The 22,308-nt window shown below is 41.6% G+C and overlaps 3 protein-coding genes across 3 annotated transcripts; 1 reads left to right on the plus strand and 2 right to left on the minus strand.

Annotated features, from left to right (window-relative positions):
• Positions 1-1,334: 1,334 nt before the first annotated feature.
• Positions 1,335-4,041, plus strand: LOC311486332 (acidic mammalian chitinase-like; the record flags this gene model as incomplete). The annotated part of the gene is made up of 11 exons (XM_084542145.1): positions 1,335-1,359; positions 1,447-1,476; positions 1,563-1,764; positions 1,893-1,949; positions 2,035-2,200; positions 2,368-2,492; positions 2,574-2,697; positions 2,802-2,984; positions 3,053-3,172; positions 3,268-3,406; positions 3,489-4,041. The coding sequence occupies 11 exons, from the start codon at positions 1,335-1,337 to the stop codon at positions 3,752-3,754; spliced, it is 1,437 nt and encodes a 478-aa protein (XP_084398271.1). The 3' UTR covers positions 3,755-4,041.
• A 562-nt stretch (positions 4,042-4,603) lies between these two features.
• LOC311487504 (sodium- and chloride-dependent neutral and basic amino acid transporter B(0+)-like) lies at positions 4,604-13,755 on the minus strand (the record flags this gene model as incomplete). Its single annotated transcript, XM_084543801.1, has 15 exons — positions 4,604-5,439; positions 5,555-5,722; positions 6,447-6,556; positions 7,319-7,418; positions 7,510-7,628; positions 8,132-8,257; positions 8,348-8,440; positions 8,658-8,793; positions 9,166-9,306; positions 9,451-9,583; positions 9,661-9,775; positions 9,859-10,020; positions 10,198-10,329; positions 10,421-10,562; positions 13,702-13,755. The coding sequence occupies 15 exons, from the start codon at positions 13,753-13,755 to the stop codon at positions 5,314-5,316; spliced, it is 1,857 nt and encodes a 618-aa protein (XP_084399927.1). The 3' UTR covers positions 4,604-5,313.
• Positions 13,756-15,563: 1,808 nt separating this feature from the next.
• Positions 15,564-21,311, minus strand: slc6a14 (solute carrier family 6 member 14; the record flags this gene model as incomplete). Its single annotated transcript, XM_084542175.1, has 15 exons — positions 15,564-16,493; positions 16,637-16,804; positions 16,959-17,068; positions 17,157-17,256; positions 17,357-17,475; positions 17,567-17,692; positions 17,774-17,866; positions 17,945-18,080; positions 18,185-18,325; positions 19,474-19,606; positions 19,697-19,811; positions 19,928-20,089; positions 20,464-20,595; positions 20,730-20,874; positions 21,246-21,311. The coding sequence occupies 15 exons, from the start codon at positions 21,309-21,311 to the stop codon at positions 16,338-16,340; spliced, it is 1,902 nt and encodes a 633-aa protein (XP_084398301.1). The 3' UTR covers positions 15,564-16,337.
• Positions 21,312-22,308: the final 997 nt, after the last annotated feature.

Here is a 22,308-nt window from a genome sequence, read left to right on the forward strand (position 1 = left end):
TTGACTGGACCATGCATAAGACAACCTCAGACATGCCCAGGCATCCAGCGTATGAACATGAACACCACCAAAACCCAAGTGATGTGCATAAACTCAACACCACATTCACTTATCACTGTGGATGGTAAAACTCTCGATTATGTTGAGGAGTTTATATACCTGGGAAGTCTCCTCAGTAAGGACAATTCATGCAGCAGGGACATCTGTATAAGGCTTGGAAAAGCTCGCAGCACATTTGCAAGCCTTCAGACCATCTGGAAATCGAACCAGTACAGCCTCAAAACCAAGATCCAGCTGTATAACAGCAACGTTAAGTCAGTCCTGCTGTATTGCTCGGAATGCTGGCGAGGGCTTGAGGGTGACATGAGAAAGATCAACTCATTCCACAATGGGTGTCTCCGGAAAATATGTCACATTTTTTGGCCAGAAAAGATCTCCAATTAAGACCTGTACCAAAAGACGAACTGTCACAATGTGGCTCACATGGCTCAGATGGCTCGGACATGGACCAAGACTGCATTCCCAAAGTAGCCCTGAGATGGACCCCACCTGGAAAGAGGAAACAAGGGAGGCCAAAAACCACCTGGTGGAGAACTGTGACCTCAAAATTGAAGACGGCAAACCTATCACACAGCATGCTGTTCAGGATAGGACCAAATGGAAGCAGATAGTGGCAACCTTATGTTCCACGGTAACAAAAAGGATCAACTAACTATTATTACAGACTCCACATCACATTGTATTCACTAACCAAATGATCTGCTTCCAAGGACAGGAAAGGGCAAAAGTCATTTTTTTCCAGTTTAAATTGCAGCCTTGCATTTCTAACTGATATTAAATCATGTCTGAGGATGATAAGGCATGGCATAGAGAACGTATGGTCAGCCAAGCAAACATCACTATCAGACAACTTGTGTAAATGGAAAACTCAAATTTAGCTGCGTCTGTGAAATTCATGCTACATTCATCAGAAAGAACTACAACTTATTAAAGTTACTGGACATATAAATATTCAGGTAAGGGCTATACGTACAAAAGAACAAAAACAAAGTGTATGTTTAAGAACATCTGTTAGACACTACTAAGGTGTAAATAAAAGTTACCTTGGAAACATCTAATTTAACCATACCATATCATTATCAAAGGGTGCTTGAAGGTTATCAGTGCTTTCAGTATATCCCGTGATACTCCGGTCTTGACCAAACAACTGAATGAGTATGACTTCTCATTTTTGCTGAGAAGTCAAACTAGATCAAATAAAGTTTACAGATATGCTGAACATCTGAGAACTATAAAAGCTTCTGCAGATCCTTAGTTCGTTGTACAGAGACAACATGGGCAAGCTACTTATCTGCGTCGGTAAGTTGAGCTTCTTGCTCAGAAAATTTTAAGACTTTCTAACCTACCATTGCTTCACCCTCTCTTCACCGTTTCTTCTCTCTGTAGGACTGGCTCTCCTGCTGCACGTGCAGTTTGGTAACAATGCATTTTATTCACTCAGCTGTTGGTGATGCATTTTATGAGGTGGCATAATGTTAAAAGAACTGTTTGATCTGTTGCAGGATCATCCTACATCCTCTCCTGTTATTTCACTAACTGGGGACAGTACCGTCCCGGAGCAGGAAAGTATTTCCCCACCAACGTTGACCCATGTCTCTGTGACCATCTCATCTATGCCTTTGCTGGAATGGACAACAACATGATCAAGACCTACGAGTGGGACGATGAGAAACTCTACGGACAGTTCCAGGCCCTGAAGAACCAGTTAGTACAACCAAATGCTGATAGTGATAGAGGGACGCACAAAAAGACACAAATGTATATAGAGGCATGCATGGACGAACTCAGAACAAGGTGTGAAAGGTTAATACGAATGTTGTCACTGCTTGCAGGAACAGCAACCTGAAGACTCTGCTCGCAATTGGTGGGTGGAACTTTGGTACTCAGAAGTAAGTAGTAATGAACTGAGGGTCAACACTTTCACCGACAGACCATTGCAGCACGAGTAGAAACACTTTGTTTTTCTGTCCCTAGGTTCACAGCCATGGTTTCCTCTGCTGCCAATCGTCAGACTTTCATCAACAGCGTGATCTCCTTCCTGCGTCAGTACCAGTTCGATGGTCTGGACATCGACTGGGAGTACCCTGGCTCTCGTGGATCCCCACCTGAGGATAAGGAGCGTTACACAGTCTTGGTCCAGGTTGGTCATATGGCTTTTCTGTTTTTGACAACAGACAAATGCATGTGAATTTAAAGTAATACTGTAGTATTGACTGTGACACAAACCAGCCACCAGCCTGATCGGGGATATATAAGCTATGATTATACAGCAATTCTAAGTGCTTCTCTCTCCTACACCATCTGTAGGAGCTGATGAGTGCCTTTGAGGCTGAGGGCAAGAAGACCAATCGTCCTCGTCTGATGCTGACTGCTGCTGTCTCTGCTGGAAAGGGAACCATTGACTCTGGCTACCAGATTGCCCAGATTGGAGCGTAAGTACATGAAGTGCATGCATTCTCTCTTTTGTGAGATTGTGGTCCGTACTAAACATTAAACCTTTGTTTGTTTGGCAGTGTGCTGGACTACTTCCACGTTATGACCTATGACTTCCACGGATCTTGGGAGCATAATGTTGGAGAGAACAGCCCTCTCTACAAGGGCCCTGCTGACCAGGGATCCATGATCTACTTCAATGTGGTCAGTGAGAGGATCATTCTCTCTATATATTAGGTACACAATATTGTAAAATAATTAAAAAATCAAATGTTCTCACCAGTCTGTGCTCTTTTTTTCTTTTCCAGGACTATGCAATGAACTACTGGAAGAGCAACGGTGCCCCAGCTGAGAAGCTGCTAGTTGGTTTCCCCACCTATGGACACACCTTCCGTCTGGCCTCCTCTGCCACGTCTGTGGGAGCTCCCGCCAGTGGACCTGGAGCTGCAGGAACTTTCACCCGCCAGGCTGGCTTCTGGGCATACTATGAGGTATGTACTTAATCTGTGTGTTAATGTAATCTATGTGCGTGTTACTTTAAATTTCTCCCTTCCATCAGATCTGCACTTTCCTGAAGCAAGGAGCCACACAGGCTTGGGACGCCGCTCAGAATGTGCCTTATGCCTACAACCAGGGAACCTGGGTTGGATATGACAATGTTAAGAGCTTCCAGATTAAGGTATGAAGTTTTGTTTGGATATTTAAATACCTGGCATAAATGTTGATGTTTTAAGCTCATTGAACACTTGGTTTCATTTCTGCTCTGCTGTATAGATTCAATGGCTGAAGCAGAATGGTTTCGGTGGAGCTATGGTGTGGAGTTTGGATCTGGATGATTTCAGTGGCACTTTCTGTGGCCAGGGAGCATACCCCCTGATCAACACCATCAAGAGTGGACTGGGAACTGGAACCAGTACGCATGAATCACACATCCTTCAGTAATGTACATATTGAGGGCGGTTCCATATTTGAACTAATGTCATTTCTCTCTCCAGCCTGCAGTGCTCGCACTCACCCACTCCCTCCAGTTCAGCCAACCCGCCAGCCCCAGCCCCAGCCTCAGCCCCAACCCAGTGGTGGTGGCGGCAGCAGCAGTGGCAGCGCAGGCTCTGGCTTCTGTGCTGGCAAGACTAACGGACTCTACCCTGATCCAACCAACAAGAACCATTTCTATGACTGCGACCAAGGAAAGACCTACTCCCAGCACTGTGCTGCCGGCCTGGTGTTCGATGACAGCTGCAAGTGCTGCAACTGGGCATAAACAGTTCACAGTTAAACTCCATACCTCTTGTTCTTGTCAGTCATGAGATAGGTCACCGATCACGTAGACCATCCAGCAAGTTTCTTTCAAAAACAGCACTGTAACACCTGTCGCTGACCTGACTTGAATAAAAATATTATTTAAAGCAACTTTGGAGCTCTGATTATTATTATTTTTTTTTTATGATCATATTCAGTAAAATCACAAAACCATAATCCAGCAATGCAACATGAAGTTATGATAATTACCCATGTACCTACCTTTCAAAATTCAGCAGCCAAATATATATATAATATATAATATATATAATATATAATATATTGCATGTATGTGTTCACTCTTCTTACAGAATAACATAGACTGTAGATAATAGTTTAGTCACAGTCAGGTAAAATCATGACACCTTGAAAATGAACGTTGTGTAAATATATTAGATTAATGAAAAAGCACAAAATAGACACAGACACACCTACAGTATGTATTCTCATTGAAACATATGCACACACTACTACCTTGGATAAAATCTATTTTATTATTAATGGAACAGATACAGACTTAACGAGGTACATTTAAAGAAAAGGGTGATAAAACAATCATTGAACAGAACACACGTGGAACTCTCTGTAGTCTCCACCAGGTAGAGCTCTTGTAGAGATGACGAGCCCTTTAAGTTTGGTGTCAGTTAACATCTGATATGTTGATATGTTACGGTTAGATATTAAAGCATTTCACAATGAGTTCATTTGGTGGTGGCAGAATTGAAAACATGAAAAACAAGACCAAGTTCAAACTGCAGACACAGAGCTGGAATTGAGCCCAAAGGTATGTTAAAAAGTAAGGTAGTAACACTGAAATCAATAGAGCAAAAACGGCCCAAAACTTTACAAACGCCTACCGTGACAGTAGTACTCAATAGCGACTCCTTAAATACTCTACACCAGGGGTCTTCAACGTTTTCCAGGCCAAGGACCCCCAAACTGATGGAGAGATGGAGTGGGGACCCCCTATTTATGTATATGTGTATTTAAAGACATTTAAATTTATGGAAAAAAAATTTCGCTGACCCCCTGTTGAAGACCTCTGCTCTACGCAAATAAGAGCATAATTTATTTATGCACCCAGACAACTTATAACCACACAATTACAGGACGTAACCCAAAGATATTAGCATCTAATAACAATGTAAATACTCGATCCGACGGTTGCTCTCTGGTTGCCCAGCATGAGCTTCTACGGTAGCAAAATGGCAAAATGTATTTCAAAGCTGATGTGGACAGAACCAGCAGAATCAAAGATGCTCAGCCAACAGAATCAACCTTTGCGTGTCAAAACCTTTACATTTATGATTGTTTTTGTTTTTTTCAGGAGTGCAAACGCTGGATGACTTTATTTAACGTGTGTGTAAATAGTTAAGTTGGAGTCTCTGAGCAGAATGTGTGTTCTCTGACGTGAGTTGTATCCAGATTTATTGTTAACATAACCTTGTAACAATGCAAATCCTTTTTCATGAATCTACAATACAACATATTAAAAAAATATCACCTTGTAAATTGTTGTATTTACATTTTCTTAATTTCTGTTAACATAATTTTTTGGCTGCATTGGTCTTCCGAGTAGCGTTCCCCTCTGTTGATTTCCAAGTAGGGATGCCATTTCTCGGATGGATTACACAAAAACAGGAAGCGCTGTAGAAAGTATGGTGCAATTAAAATTCAGTAAGACAAAGCAGCCTAAAATTGAACCAAAATAAAACTTTTTTTTTTTTAACACTTGCTGTATTATAGAAGATGAAAAACAAACCTTCCAGAGGGTTCCCTCTGCTTTTGTCATCTTATACACAACAACAACAGGGATCCAGATGAGGATGAACGCAATCATGCACCATCCAAGGGTCAAACCCCAGGCGGGGTACTCGACATCTCCATAGGTCGGGGCTGTATAGGTCACCAAAGACCATACCAGTATCACCTAGAGTCAACGGTAAACAGAGCATCGAGTCATATTTGGGGAGGCGTATAGAGCAGCCTACAGAAAACTTAGCTCTTGATCGTGGTATTTCTGTGCCTAACATGACAAACATAAAGAAGGAAATCGATGGGATACCTAGATTACTTGCAGACATAATGAAAACTATGACATAAACATAACACAATGTCTGCCTGCATAATGTAATGACAGTAAATTAAACTTCAGTCTTGTTATATGGGGACTATAACATTGTTTTGCCAGTTGTACAACCACTACAATAACCATGGCGTAAACATTTGACTGGACTTCAACGATTTTTAAAGCTTTTCATTAAGTAGTCTGTATAAAATGTATTTATCTAGATCTTAACAAGAGCAAAACAAGCTGGTTCACAAGCAGACATATGCTGAACACAGCAATCTACTGTATTCATAAAATACAAAATATAGATAGAGATTTCTTCCATGTCATTATTTTGGTCATGCATTAGATTTAAATAGTCAAATTTCATACTTTTTGCTCAAATATATTTTTCTATATTACCTTTGTTTTACACTTCAGCACAAAACAAACGAAAACATACACGATTACAGTATGTTGGTATGAAATACAAGCGTTGTAAGTTGAGAGGTTAGGAGTTGAAATATGTCGAGTGTCTGTTAAATGTTGCACAATATTGAAAAAATAATAATTTAGGAAAGAAAGAAAAAAAAGTCATATTCACCAATATGATAAGGGGGGTGATGGCCAGCCAGAAAGCTTTCCACCACCCCCAGAACCAGACTCTCTGTTTTTCAATCATCATCTCGATGTCTTTAATCAAATTATTAATACCTGTTGTGCATGAAAAGAACATGTTTAAGTGAAAGCAGCAGAAAGCAGTCTTACGTCATATTAATTAGTGTAGGCATACTATAGAATCTGTGCAAAACTGAGAGAAGGGGTTGTTATCAGGTCATTGTCTGGAGTTCCTTGCCCTTAAGTGGTAAACAAATGTCTTTATGGCACCCAGTAAAGCAGGTATGCTAAGTGTTCATGCAGAGGTTGACCTTGCAGACCACATTTAAGCTGAAAACGTTGTCTTGATCTTTGCTGATTGTCTGGGTGAAAACCACATGCTTTTAAAACCTCACTCAGAGGCGCGGGGATGCAATTTAAAATGTGTGCTAAAGTTACCAAATATGGTTCCCCTCCATGTAAAGGGTTAAGACTGACGTTGCTTCTGTGGCACTGATACTGTCCAACAACCCACATACACAGCCCTGATCTCCGCATTACTCTCTGAGACGCCATATCTGCAGCTGAAAGTAGTCCATGAGCGACATGCTAATTCCTAAGCTTGGTCGGTCATTCCGCCGCTTGGGTCCAGGCTCAGAAAAAACTGAAATGATGTACCACCTGGCATTTATCTTCTACCAATATCAGGTCACAATTTAAATTTCCATGAGGTGAAACAGAGAAATAGATGTACTTTGCCATGCTAGCTTTGTCTTTGTCTATTCTGAAGGATTTTATTAGGTCATATTCAGATGAACGTTAATACGGGGTATGAGTACAGACAGTGTACCCTACATTGTGGCTAACATTTTTGTTTACCATATATGTAGCAGAAGCCGACGATCTCCAGGACGGCCAAAATAAGAGCCACAAAGGTAGAACAATAGTGGTCCAATAGATTTACCCAGTATATTCCCGCCTTCCTCGGACACACAAATACACACATAGCAGGTGAGCGGGGTAATGATTGAAATCGGTCAATTCAGTCAGTTTCAGCAGTCCTACCGTACCTCTGTCACACATGGGAGGCCCAGGAGGTAGACGATGAGACACACACCAATGCACAATAAGGGACGTTTGGATTTGAAGACCTCAGGGTAAGAATCTATCAGGCTGGTCATGATAACCTCTGATGACAAGTAGAGAGGTAACAGTCAATGATGTTGGTCAACAGGGATCTTTAAATTTAAATTATATAACTTAGGTTCAGGAACAAGTCCACTCCTCAGTTACCCGCACACACCTATATAGGCGCCACTCCTCTCCTATTTGTCTCAGTTCTCAACCCCACCCCCCCAACCCTCTGTTCAATCTTCACATTTACACATTTACAACATAACCTTTACAATCTCATTGCAGGAACTAGGGAGACAAGGAGGCGACGCCTCCAGAGATATGTCCTCACTTTGAATTTTATCCAGTCCCTACATCCAGACACCATTCATTCATTTACACCATTCTTCATCCCATCCTCTCGACCCCTTCATCCCTTCATCCCTTCCCCTCCACCCCTTCATCCCTTACCCCATTCTGAGGTGTGGTCTTGTCAGTGAAACAACAATATGTTTGTTTGACATCTACCATCTACCATTTATGTCTTGGTATGTCTACAAGGGCAAATGACAATTTCACCTATGAATGTGAACTGAGTGTCCAGACCAACAATCAAAAGCATGAAGAAGAACAAAAAGGACCACAGTGGGGCAACAGGAAGTGTGGCCAGAGCCTCTGGATACGCAATGAAAGCAAGGCCAAACCCTGAAAAGAAAAAAAAAAGGATACAACTCACATCAGAGAACACACAGATGCCTTTTGAATCAAAACAAAGTGGTGTTTAAGATGTCTGACCTTCATCCACCACTTCATCCACAGGCTTTCCACTGGTATAAGCCATATGTCCCAAAACTGAAAAGATAGCAAAGCCTGCAAACACACTGGTCCCTAGAAGGGGATGGAAATAGCCACAGGGACCAGTTAGTTGAGGCATACAATACTTTCAATGATTTCAAACGTAATATAGTTTAAGAAAGCTTCTAACAACAGAAAATAAAACACCAATGAATGACCCACTGGAACATTAGTTGTCAAATTGTATACAAAGTGGCTTCAACATTTACACAGTTAAGTGCACAACTAAGCAAGAAAGTGTGTTTCATACCGTGGTTAATGAAGCATAGAGCAACTGAGTCCCAAAACACTTGGTTGCGGAAGTTGCTATATGAAGAAAGGGTCACAACTCCGCCCCAAGCAATGGATAGGGAAAAAAAAGTCTGACTCGCTGCATCCGTCCAGATCTAAAACAAACAACAACAAGACAGCGAGGACAGGTTATATATTGTAAAATGAATCCACAGTTTGTGGATGGGATGGTAAGGGTCACTCAGGCCATCACTTTGATCCAGGATGGAAATGTTTGAACGATTGTTGGGTGAATTGCAAATGCAGTGCCCATTGCACAGCTGTCTGTAAGTTTCCATGCTATGCACATTACTTTTTCTTTCCATTTCGTTGATAATTACTAAATGTCACTAAATAAGGGATATACTATAGTTTTACTCTCAGATTTGTACGCAATACCAGACATTTAATGGAGGGCACTACCTAGAAAACAGGAAGTGATTTTGGACACAGCCTTAGAGGGTTGTAAGAAGTATTGGTTGGGTTACCTCTGCCTCAGCCAGTTTGGTGAAATTAGACTTGGAGCCGATGTAGAAGTCAATGCCTTCTTTAGCTCCCTCCAGTGTCACTCCTCTGATCAACAGGATCAGAATCACCAAAAAAGGAAATGTAGCTGTGAAATACACAACCTGCAGAGACACATGCCACATATTCATACGATGAACCTATGAGCTTGGTGAAATGCCTAAAAAGTGCAGTAGGTGTGTACCATAATGCATGTCTTCACAAAATGCAAGAAAAAAAATCTCACAAAACGAATAAACTTGACTTGCTTTGCCTGATAGCTTGATGCCATGCATGAGCACCGAGGCGACAAGCGTGGAGCTCAGAAGCAGACAGAGAGCCAGGTGCCAAACTACTGTTCCCGTTTCTTCTAGACCACTGGATCTCTGCAGAACCACACGACTGAGAAGGAGAAGAAACATCTATCGGTACAGACACTGCATGAAAACATGACTGCATGAAAGCGTGTGCGTTCCTACTCCCAGTACTGCTCAGTCGGGCTCTGCACTGGAACAGTGATCACGTCGGATGAAGGACAAGTTTGGTTTTCCTGAGTCCAGTTGGTTATCAGAACACCGCTTACATTACAATATACTAGAAGAGGAGATGTGACAGGTGAGTGGCTTGACCTAGAACATCAGTGCAAATGAAATAAAGATGATGGAGCGCAGGAGCACCTATAGGCGTGCTGCTGCAGTTGCCGTCAGCCCAACTGGAGCAGCTGGACCACGGCAGAGTAGACTGCATGGAGGCAAAGAGGTAGAACAGGCTGTAGGCGATGATGACGTTATAGTAAATTGCAGTCAAAGTATTCAGTATAACTATGGACACGCCAACCCCTGTAGAAGATAATAGGTTGTAATTCAGTTTTAGTAAGTTATTAAGCAATAACGATATGAGATATTTCCTTCCATAATGTGCAATAACAACCAGTGAATCATCATGAAAAACAGGGTTCTATTCCATGTATTGGTCAGAAGTATGGGGTCCACAACAATGATTTCTTTCAGACTTACCCTGAAGTATTGGCACTGCTCTCCAGATGTTTACTGGACCTTGGCTGCAGAACTGACCGATCGCACTTTCCAAGAAGTAAAGAGGAATTCCACACAAAATCAACGTCAGGAAATAGGGGATGAGAAAGGCGGCTGCTCAGAGGGATGAAAACAGTGAAAATTATAAATACTTGCAACACTGTGATCAAATGTGTGCCTCTAAACACTGATGCCATATAAATACCTCCTCCGTTCTTGTAAGCTAGATATGGAAACCTCCAGATATTTCCCAGACCAACGGCGTAGGCAGTCATAGTGAGTATGTACTCTGTCTTGTTGGACCAGTTTGCGCGCTCGGAAGTCACCGCACCATCAACAAGAGATTCCTGATCACCATTTTCCTTTGGAGAACAAAAGCGAAATACATAAAACTACTTGTTCACCATCTAGTCACTCTTCCCGCATTATGAAACTGGTTATGTACAAGTGTCAGCTGTTTTGAGCTGTTTGTTTTAAACTCAATTTGAAGAAAACCTCTGTTTCACCTCAAAAAGCCCTGTCATAACTAATGATCATTTCTTTTGAACTCTCTTTTCGTTCACCCTGACGCAATGAGTTAAAACAACTTGTTAGGTTACATTAGCCGTTTTATCTTGTCAAATGAACTCACAGTTTTTCACTATTCAACTCACATTTCCAAGTTAAGGTAATTTTTTCTACATTCAAATCAAGTGCCATTTTAAGTTGAGAGGTTTAGTTGTTTCTACAAGTTTAAAAGTTTACCTAGCAATCTTGTTTGCTCAAACATGTCCGTGTAATTTTCATGGAGAAAATTAAGATTAATGAATTTACCATATATGGTTCCTTGCCCTTAAGTGGTAAACAAATGTAAACATGTATTTAGAACACAAGTGCTGATTCAGGCACTTGTCAACATACACATTATCACATTAGACATGTTCATGAAGAGGTGGCCCTTGCAAACCATATTAGGCCCTGACTTGACCTGAGAATGTTGCCCTGGTCGTCTCTGATTGGCTGAGTGACAACCACATGCTTCTAAACCTCACTGAGAGGCACGGGGACGCAATTTAAAATGTGTGCCGAAGTTACAAAATATGGTTCTTTGCCCCAAAAAGGGTGGTGCTTTTTTGTAGAACCTTGTTTCAATGGTATCGTTATTTTATAGCAATAGTTCTCATTAAAAAGTGTAAAAATGGTGGCACTATTGCTTTTTTTCCAACTCAAAACTTATAGACGCAAGTTAAATGAACGTTGACCACACAAACAAAGCTTACAAAGTCCAGTCAATGGATTACTTTAAGTTTAATCTTTGAAAACTTATAAAATTGAGTTCAATATCAAAAACTTGTCATGACTACTGGAGTTAAAGAGAAGAAAAACATTCACGTAACTTAATGGGGCTGTAATGTTTTATAGTGTACTATTATTGCTTACTGTTTTGGAATTCATCCACGTTACCCAGGCACTGCAAGCATCTACTGTGATGTAGTTTTTACAGTGTCACATAAGGAGCTACACTCACATGCTCATCAAGTGTTGTTGTTGTTGTTAGTTCTTTTGGCCCTCTTTATCTATTGTTTTATAGCTATTTTGTAGAGAGACAGAACGTGAAGGCACGGTAGAAAGACCAGGCGACATGCAGCCAAAGCGTACCTATACCAATGTAATGGGGACCAGAGCCTCAGTTAATGGGGCACCCACTCAACTGGGTGAGGTTTCGCACAATGATTATGATTAATAATTATAAGATAAATATAAGATAAAACTCGTGTGCTTAGCTACTTGCGAGCTGCAAGTCTTGTCTTTTCCTTTTGTGTATCGCTATAACATGCGCCAGATGGTTGGTTGCACCACCCTGAAAAGCTGTCCTTGGACATTGTTTGGAAAGACAGGCACTTTAGAAAAAGAAAATACCAGATGGTGAGTTAACGAATCATCTATGTCTATCTATCAAGGGTCTGAGGAGATTTAAAATCTAGGAAGCATTTAGTGTAGCTAGTGAAGAAGAACACCACTTTCAAGTCCGTCTCGGATGAAGAATACAAGTTCTTTACACTGTTGCTATTGTCTAGAGAGGGTTGACTTTAATAAATAAGGTAACTTAGTAATGTCTGGGCTGTCTCCTACCCCCTAGAGTTTTAACCCTTTGATCTTGTTACCTTTTGATTTCATGGCCTCTTGTTTCTGGGCAATACTCTACAAGACCTTCCATTTACATATAAATCCATAACCCATCCTTTGTTCACAGCAGCATCGCCATACCCTGTTCTGGGTCAGCTTACCTTTCCAGACTCACTCTGTGTCTGTAAGCTCAACGTATACTTGTATACCAATAAACACCCCACTACAGCAAACTTTGGAATAAAGGACTTTCCTCAACACTAGCAGAGTAGTTAGCACGTAAGTTGATTGTGGCCATATCTGTAGGGATTTTGAAGTAATTTCCGCATAAAAGTGACTCTTAGGAGTCATGACTGAAACGTGCTGGTCGCCTACTGGTAGTTCCTCACAGAATGCTGATTGGTTTCTTCAGCCACAAGCGCATAGCTTGAGCAACTAACACAACTTTGTACTAATGGGATTGATACAGAACACAGCCCGGACAATCCCCAGCCCACAATATTTTTGCCATGAAGAACTGGTCTGGAGTCGATCCATTGGGAGCTGATTGTCTGCTGTATTTGATGAGTCACGAAATGCACTGAAGCAACTGAGAAAAAAGCTGTATCCACCGTATTTACACACACTGGGGGAGGTCAGTGTGTTCAGCAAATGAAAGGTGTGTGTGCAGTCACTCAGGGCAAAACTGTCTGCAAACATTTACACAAATGCCTGTTAACGTTTTGCCTAACACCAAAGAATGATGACACATCAGGGTAACTTATTTCTGAAGAAGTGCAGACAATCCAACTCGTATCGTAATGATTTTGGCAGCAGGTTCATTAAGTCAAAGTTTAAAGCCTGCCAGACACGTTTACTTATTTTAGTTCAGGAGCCATGTACAGCCCAATTTGATCTCAAGGGGGCCGGACAAGTAACACAACAGCATATTAGCCTATAAATAACGACAACTCTAAATGTTTCCCTTTGTTCTAGTGCAAAGAAGTTCATTATGAAAGTGTTTACATTTAACGAACTGCACAAAACATGCAACCCTAACCCTAACCGGATCAAGAAAAAGAAGTGCAATTTCTGTGTAGCTCTAGGTCTCAGTGTTGTGTTATGTCCACAACTCCTACTAAAACTGTGTGAAACCCAGGAATAGCAGTTAATGTCTTCAATGTAATTTTTGCACTTTGCAAATTCATCCCACAGGCCAGATTATACCCTCTGGCGGGCCTCTTTTGGCCCGTGGTCCATATGTTTGACACCTGTGTTTTAAATGTAACCACCTGTTGTGCAAAAGACACCGTTCCGTAAAAAAAGATGTTTAACATAAACAAAACAGAAAAGACACTAATAATAAAGACAAAACGGACTTATGGATGTCTGCAGTCCTACCTGACTAGCAAGAGAAGGCGGATCCTTGGGAGAGTCTGAGTCGCAGTTCAGCATTTTGCTTCTGCAGCTTCTGATGGTTTGTCGTTTGTCGAAATTCAAACTGCCTCAATATCTCAACTGACAAAAAAACTGGTTTCTTGCCACTGAAGTAAGAGACAGGTTTGCTGCCAGGGGGGGTAGTAGGTAAATTAATCCATGTTACAGCCTCAAACACAAGAACCATATTAAACTATATAAAATTACGTAACTCGCGTTGCTTAAAAATTACTGCACACGTTATTATTGTAAGAAATGTTGACCATGTCCAGTGTAGCTGCTAAGTTTTAAACTTTTTTTTTTTTTGCCTGCTGTCATAACATCTGTAAGCAGTGCTGGATGAAGTACTGGGTCGTCACATCACAATTAAATAAAACAATTACATGCAAGTGAAAGTTCAGTCATAAAAAACTTACGCTGCATCCAGTGAAGCTCTTGTGGTGTTAGGACTGTACGTTGGTCATACTTTCTTCTCTCTGTCACCTCCGCCGCTGCTGCGACTCACAAAGTGCTGTGAGCGTGTCTGGAGGTTAAAATAAGGCTTGAGGAAAAATCACCTGAGCAGGTTTGCTCAGTTATGTCATGCCGAGACTCTGAAAGCATACAGTGAATACTGAAGCTGTAATAAGAGCAACATGGTGGGTCTAAACCTTAGTGCGTCACACAACTGGCGGCACACAGAGCAAAGTATTCATCAACAGCTGATTTCAATACTACAACTTTTATAATGATCAGGCCGTGAGACCTGTACATATGAACGGATGTTACGTAGAAACTCTCCATTCAGAGGAATACTTGCAGTTTAAGGACAAATACTTGTTGAATATTTGGTGAAAAGCAATCACATTTACTACACATTTATGCTTTTGTATATCTTACGTACACATTCATATGCATAGGATTGACGTATTGGCAGAGAGGTGGAGACTTTTGTGTCAGTGAGGGACAGGAGGACACTGGACAAACTGCTTTCCATTATGGATAACCCGTCACACCCACTTCACTGGGCTATAGAGGGGCAGCAGAGCTCATTCTCCAACAGACTGAGTCATCTCTGCTCCCACAGTGAACGCTACAGGACGTCATTCATACCGTTCTCAATCCAACTGTACAACAACTCACCTTTCTGTAACAGATAACTCCATGTTATTCATGTTAATGCACATTTTGCACCTTTTTAATCCTTCCCATGTATATAATATAAATTTACTACTGTCTCTACTTCTTGTACATGTGTTCATATGCAAATGTTATACATTTTCTGTTTATTTTATATTAAATTTTTTTATTATTATTTTTACTTTTTATCTTCACCTATTTTTCTTTTTACTTGTGGTTCTCTGTCTAAGTCATATCCGGACACGATCCATTTATCTGGTTTTTCAGCTTTTGCCGGAGCTGTGACTCCTTCAGAATCAGAATCAGAATCAGAAACAGAAGGCTTTTACCGTCGTTGCCATAATGTCCACATACAACAAAATTACAATGGAAAAATACTACAAACATTAACATGAATTGCACCTCCTTCCCCGAAACCGCATATAAATTTCACATCCGCGTACAATTAACCTCCCTGCCTCACTCGTGCGCACACACCCACTCACTCGTTAAAAATATAAAGTGCTATGACATTTAGCTTAAAGTGACATTAAAGTTGATGACACAGGAGCGGATAACGCTTTTAGTTTTGTTTGGGCTCCCTCATGAAGGAAGAAACATTTCAATAAATTACATTTCAATTGCGCAGAGAAAAGACTGACACAGTAAGCTCTTCGCCCATTTTTGAGTTTAACAAGACATTTGGGTCAATGTTGTCCATATAAAAAGACCATCATCAGTCTACACTTTCCTCCCACTTTTCATCCCATCCCCTCGACCCTTTTTCATCCCATCCCTTCGACCCCTTTTCTACCCTTTTCATCCCATCCCCTTGACCCCCTTTCACAACCTTCAACCCTTCTCATCTCTCCATCTGTTTGTCTCACGACCTGCCTACAAACAAACGCATTTGCGTCACTAAAGGTGTGGTCTTTGTTAGTCAAATGTTTTTTATTGCAATAGAATGAGAAACAGAATTTGCACATGAAGACAAGCATCATTACTGACAGACACACAACCGCTACAACAACATTTCACATTAAAAAAACAAGTATATAAAAAGCCAATGTATCACTTACATTGCCTGGTTTTAATACACCACTGAGTCCTATTTTACATATACGTAAAACTGATTGTGTATTTTATAAATAAAAGTACACACAAAAATAAAAACACACCACAGCAGTAGTTGCAGCTTTCAGCCACATTTCCACTAGCCTCTTTCTTTTTGTGTAAACACATGATCTTAAACATTTTCTGAGGAGCTGGTAGAGCAAACCACAATTACAACACAAATGAATATTAGATTGGCACACGAGAGGAGGGATATTGCAACGGGATGCATAGTGTGACATTAAGAAGTTCGTAACCTGCTGTCAGTTTGTATATTTGGGTCACTCTCCGCCTCCTAGAGGTCAAAACATGTTTAATGCAGCTTTAACTTTCAGAACAAGGCATTCAACAACAACAGGTAAACACATAAAAAAATAATAATAATAATATTAGAGCCAGGCGCTGGTGATCACGTTTACGTTAACTTCTGGTTTCTTTTCCAGTTTGTTCGTACGTTGGAGGCGTTCTGCTGAGTAGCGCTCCCCTCGGTGGACGTCCAGGTAGGGATGCCATTCTTCAGAAGGAGAGCACAGTGTCTTCAGACGCTGTGGAAAGCAAAAAGAAGGAATTTGGAAACACGTTTTATTTACTGCAAATGGATTCCTGCAGTCGATGGGAAAATCAAAGCTGTGAAAATTTGTACAGCGCAGAATGAAACGAATGTTTTGATCCACGCGCTCGTACACACCTTCCAGAGGTTTCCTTTCGCTGTTATTAGCTTATACACAGCGACAAGAGGGATCCAGATAAGGATGAATGCCATCATGCACCAGCCCAGAGCCAAGCCCCAGTCTGGGTACAGGATTTCTCCATAGGCAGGAGGGACAAAGGTTATCACGGACCAGACCAAGATCACCTAGACAACAGTGACGTAAAATACAAGGTCAGTGACTCCGCACTTTGAGGGCATGAAGAATTATTGATTGTTTGGCACTCATTAACATGTGCATGCAGAAAAACCCTAACCCTAAAGATGAGGAAACAGAAAGATTGTGTGGTGGAGTACTCACCGTTATGACGCAGGGGCTGATGAAGAACCAACACCCTCTCCACCAAAGCCAAAAAGCGAAACTCTTTTTTCCGAGCATCATCTCAATGTCTTTAATAAAACGGTTGCATCCTGTCGAGTGTGAGAATTATACACATAAGCTGGAGTTTGAGGTCACTGGTCACTTTTATATGCACGTGCCTCCAAATTTCATATTTACCGTATATGTAGGAGACACCAATGAGCTCCAAGAGAGACAAAAATAGCAGCACCCAGTTGGCAACAAACTGGTCCATTAGAGTCAGCCAGAATATCCCTGCCTAATCAAACACACACACACGGATATATAGAGTGTATTTTACTGTGCAGTATATAAGCCGTGCAACTTAGTCTTTACAACTTTGACTAAATCAGACTTACCTGTGTGACACACGGCAAGCCCAGGAGATAGAGGATGGAAGACGTCGCTAGAGTCAATACGGCATGCTTGGATTTGAAGAGTTTAGGGAAAGTGTCGAGCAGGCAAGTGGTGATCACCTCTGATGAAGAGAGGAGAGGTTTCAGGATACTGTACAGTCTAACAGCAGTGCTCTGCTTATACGACGTTTCAAGGGAAGCTTAAGATCTGACCTATTCCTGCAAACTGAGAGTCCAGGCCAACAGTCAAAAGCATGAAGAAGAACAAAATGGACCACAGCGGGGAAATGGGAAGCTTAGACAGAGCGTCTGGATAGGCAATGAATGCCAGGCCGAATCCTGCACAAAAAGAGACATCACAGGTCACATGGTGGTGTTCCACATTTCTGCTAACTAGCCATCATGTTTTATCTGCCTCACCTTCCTTCACCACATCATCGATAGGTTTTTCATAGACATGAGCCATGTGGCCCAGGATGGAAAATATGGCAAAGCCTGCCAACACACTGGTCCCTAGAAAAAAGACAGACTCGGATAAATATTATTTTTCATCTTCCTGTTTCCGATTAACGTAGTTAGCCAGGCTCTTACCGGCATTAGTGAGCGTTACAGCAAATGAGTCCTTGAACGCGTTGTTGTGAAAGTTGTTATAGGAAGCAAGAGTCATGACTCCACCCCAGCCAATAGAGAGAGAGTAGAAGGTCTGAGTGGCAGCATCTTTCCACACCTTAAAACACACAGATATGCTTTCAATCAACGACGCATTTCATTTTCCTTGATTCAGAGCAGCAGTGTGGTGTGTTTGCTCTTGAACAGTGACAACCCTCTTACCTGCGCTTCAGTCAGCTTAGTCAGGTTGGACTTGGAACCAATGTAGAACTCAAGCCCATCTTTAGCTCCCTCTAGTGTCACACCTCGGATCAGCAGGATCACAATCACCACGTAAGGGAACGTAGCTGTGAAATACACAACCTGCAGAGACAAAGGCAAAGAGTAAATAATTGCCTTTTTCTAGAATTGCTGCAAGGGTATCTAGTTTTACACTGAGCATGATGACAGGTGCACATTATAATCTTGCTAAAGGGAATAGTTCAGTGTTTATCTGTATGCATCTTTCCAGACTGACTGTTCATACACATTAATATAAAGTTAAACAAAGCAGGTTTACATATTTCTATTAAGCTGAAAATTGCGCTACTTAGATACGACGCCAATCCTCGACTAGTTGCTGAAATGACCACTGGAGACTGTGGCCATGTGTGAGTCAGCCCCCGCAGACCTCCATGTTAAAATTCCCAATTTAACAGCAGAAATGTTCACAGGCTTAAATTACACCAAAGCTTAAAGTTATGCATGACTATGTGTAAGGTCCGCTTTGAGTGAATTGTGGATTCTGGGTGTCCGACCCCTCCATCTCACCTTCGTTCACCATTTTTGAATTAGCTGGTCGAAAATGGGAGCCAAGTCAAGATGGCGACAGACCCCACAGTGAACTTTAAAATCACTCCGCAGCAATCCAAAACTCCCAAGTTAACAATTTATACCTCAAGTTAATCTATTCTCAAACCATTTACCATTTCCCTGTTGGAATATTTCTCGACCAAACCCAGTAACCACACCTGGAGTCTCTCCAGGTTTCCTGACGAATGGTTCTAGTGAAGATACAGTCCAGCATGCTACCTTACATAAAACAAATTCCTGTGGAAGACTGCATATTTGAACTCACCAACCAAATGAACACATCGCTTCTGAAACGCTAACCCCCAAAGCAGTAACATGTTTTCCCACTTGTGCTCTTTGGGTTTTTTTTTTTTTTTTTTAATCACAGACCAGACAGTGAGCATAAGATACTCAGTTGATTTGCAATAAGTGTAGGACGGGGTACTTCATCTGAAACATTCACATAACTGATGGCGAGACAGATAGTGATGAGAATAGGAACCCGTCTGTACCTTCTTGAGCCAACTAAGCTCCATGTTTCTGTTTTTTGCATATTTTTTGACTGCAGTCATATCCAGTATTTGTCGTTGCAAGACAGATTTTCAGACAAAACTACATTTGTGCACAATCCCCGACGCAGGACGAATTGCCTGTACGAAGCTGATGTGAGGCGGACTTACTTTTCCTGATGACTTGATGCCTCTGATGAGCGCTGCGGACACAATTATGGAGCTCAGCAGCAGACAGAGAGCCAAGTGCCAAACTATCGGCCCTGTTTCATCCAGACCACTGGACCTCTGCAGAACCACACGCCTGACAAGGAGGAAAGAGCAGAGATCTGTACCACGGCTGCATGACAAGTGCGTGAATTTGTGCTCGTTTTCGCGAGTTTGTGATTCTTACTCCCAGTACTGCTCACTCGGACTCTGCAGCTGAGTTGTGACGTTGCTGAATGAAGGGCAAGTTTGGTTCTCGTGAGTTGAGTTTGCTATCGAAACATCGGTTACATTACAATGCCCTGGAAGAGGAGAGGTTCGTCAGTCAGTGAACTGATCTGAACTGTTTTTTTTTAATCCAATAATAATCCAAGAGTGAATCAGATCAGATCAAATGGTGCTTTTCAGATATAAGCACCTGCAGGTGTGTCGCTGCAGTTGCTGTTGGCCCAGCTGAAGCAGCCGGACCACGGCAGAGGAGACTGCATAGAGGCGAACATGTAGTACAGACTGTAGGCGATGATGACGTTATAGTAAATTGATATTATGACAGTCACCATAACCATGGCCACACCAACACCTGGAGAGGCAGAGGGAGTATAAAAGATAATATTATTTTTATGAGAAACCACATTAAACCACATTAAACTGTAGTTTGCTGTTTTTATGGTGGTTATCTATCTACTTCCTGTACCTACATATCTGCTTATAAATCTAAATTGATCCTCTGTGTTTCTAGCTTCTATTGGCTCTACATAGTCAAAATTCAAGGCTTCCCTAGTTCGTATCATCTCCATAACACACAGGTATAAGCCACTGTTGCCGCCCGTCAGCGTACGTTAATGTGACTACCATTAAACCACTAAACCAGATAACACATGCATATAGGGTCAGGGGGTCAGTGTTAAATTGTTGACCATTAACCATTAACCATTAACTTGAATATATTCTTACCTTGCAATAGGGGCACTGCATTCCATACATTGACGGGACCTTGACTGCTGAATTGGCCCATGGCACTTTCCATGAAGAAAAGAGGAATCCCAGCCACAAACAACATCGAAAAATAGGGGATGAGAAAGGCACCTGCTCAGAGCGAACGATCATGGTGGGCAGGGACAAAAGAAATGTCATAAAGAGACTGGTTATAATATATATTAACGTATATATGTGTAACAGTTTCATCAAATAAATTAGATAGCAAATGCTAATGTAGTTACCCCCTCCATTTTTGTAGGCCAGATATGGAAATCTCCAGATATTTCCCAGACCGACAGCATAGCCAATCATAGAGAGGATGTACTCCTTCTTGCTGGCCCAGTTCCCTCGCTCAGTATTCTCATCCCCATTGTCCGCACCTGGGTCCTGCTCATTGTGAAGTTCAGAAATAACGCTTAAAATCGGTCAAGACGTTCAGAAAAACAACTTTTAATTAGAAGAGTCGGTTCCTGAGCAATGATTCGAGAAGTATGTTCAAGCATCGGTACGTTACTTTCGGTATAGGGGAACAGAAACACCTGCTCAGTCTTCAAAGAGAATCTCCATCATTACTAACTCACGCTTGAGGCTGTTGTGTATTTAATTAAGATTTAGTTTCATCTTTATATTTTAGCAGCCGGTCACGAGAAACAACTTTCCTATTAAGTTGTTGTTGTTGTTTTTTTAAATTAAACTGATTTACATTGGAGTTGTGATCTGAAGCACAGAGAAGCGGTTATTTTCATTAAATATCCTACCTGTTCGACCACAGCAGGATTTCTGAAAATCAAATCCTTAAAAGTGTTCCAGCCGTACTTCCTCATGTCCTTTCACCTGCGTGTTTAAGGTCTGCACAAGCAATTCAAATGACTCCTGCAGGTTAGTTATAAAGCCCCCCCCACCCCTCCAAAGACAAGTGAGGAATGTTTCCCAGCCAATCGTCTGCCTGGATCCTCCCCTTTGAGGTGGTTGAGTCTGTCTTATTCTCTTATTAAACAGGAACACAATGCACATAGATAAAGGAAGTTTCCCTTCTGATAACGTTAGTGATTGATAATGACTCACCTACGTACGTTCATCCTGATCTGGTGAGTGTTGCTTTACGATGAACAGGTTTCTGAGTATTTCCATCCCTAAAATGTCATGCTGCTGAAATAGACCTACACAGTGAGTCCTCTCCTCAGCCTCATCTCAATATCTTTATGTAGCCTGCACCGACTGACACAAGGAGCCCTGGAGCTGTGAGTGTTGGTCAGTGTCGAGTGGCGTGATTGTGACTCAGGTGAGTGACTCTGCGCCGGTAAACTGTTCATCACTGCTACTCCCTAATGCCGCTGCTGTCATGGATGGGGCGCTGAACTAATTTTGGTCAGTGACACCTGCTCATAATGACCACCGCGTACCGCCGGCGTGCATGCGTCTGCATCCCCTGTAATCACAGCCTCGTGATGTGACCACAACCCTGTGGTGACAAAGAAAAAAAGTCCACTCTGCTCTGATCAGATTGTTACAAGTGGTGTTATTAATGGTTTATCCTCTATTACTCATGTTTAATGAGCTAATGAATGAGGTACACGTGTGAAAACAAAACAAATACATTCTGATGTAACAGTGCTGCACTAAATCTTATCTCTGTTAAAGGTCATGGTATTTAGCATTTAAAATATTTAAAATATCTGAGAGAGCCGTTGTTTAGACTGTGTTTTCATTCCGGAGGCGGTGGTCTGTGCTGTTATTGAATTGTGATGTAATCAGCCACAACATTATGACCACTGACAGGAGAAGTGAATAACAGTAGATTGAGCATCTTGTGACAATTCA

Source organism: Chelon labrosus (genome assembly GCF_963514085.1).
Source record: "Chelon labrosus genome assembly, chromosome: 4".
Taxonomy (NCBI): Eukaryota; Metazoa; Chordata; class Actinopteri; order Mugiliformes; family Mugilidae; genus Chelon; species Chelon labrosus.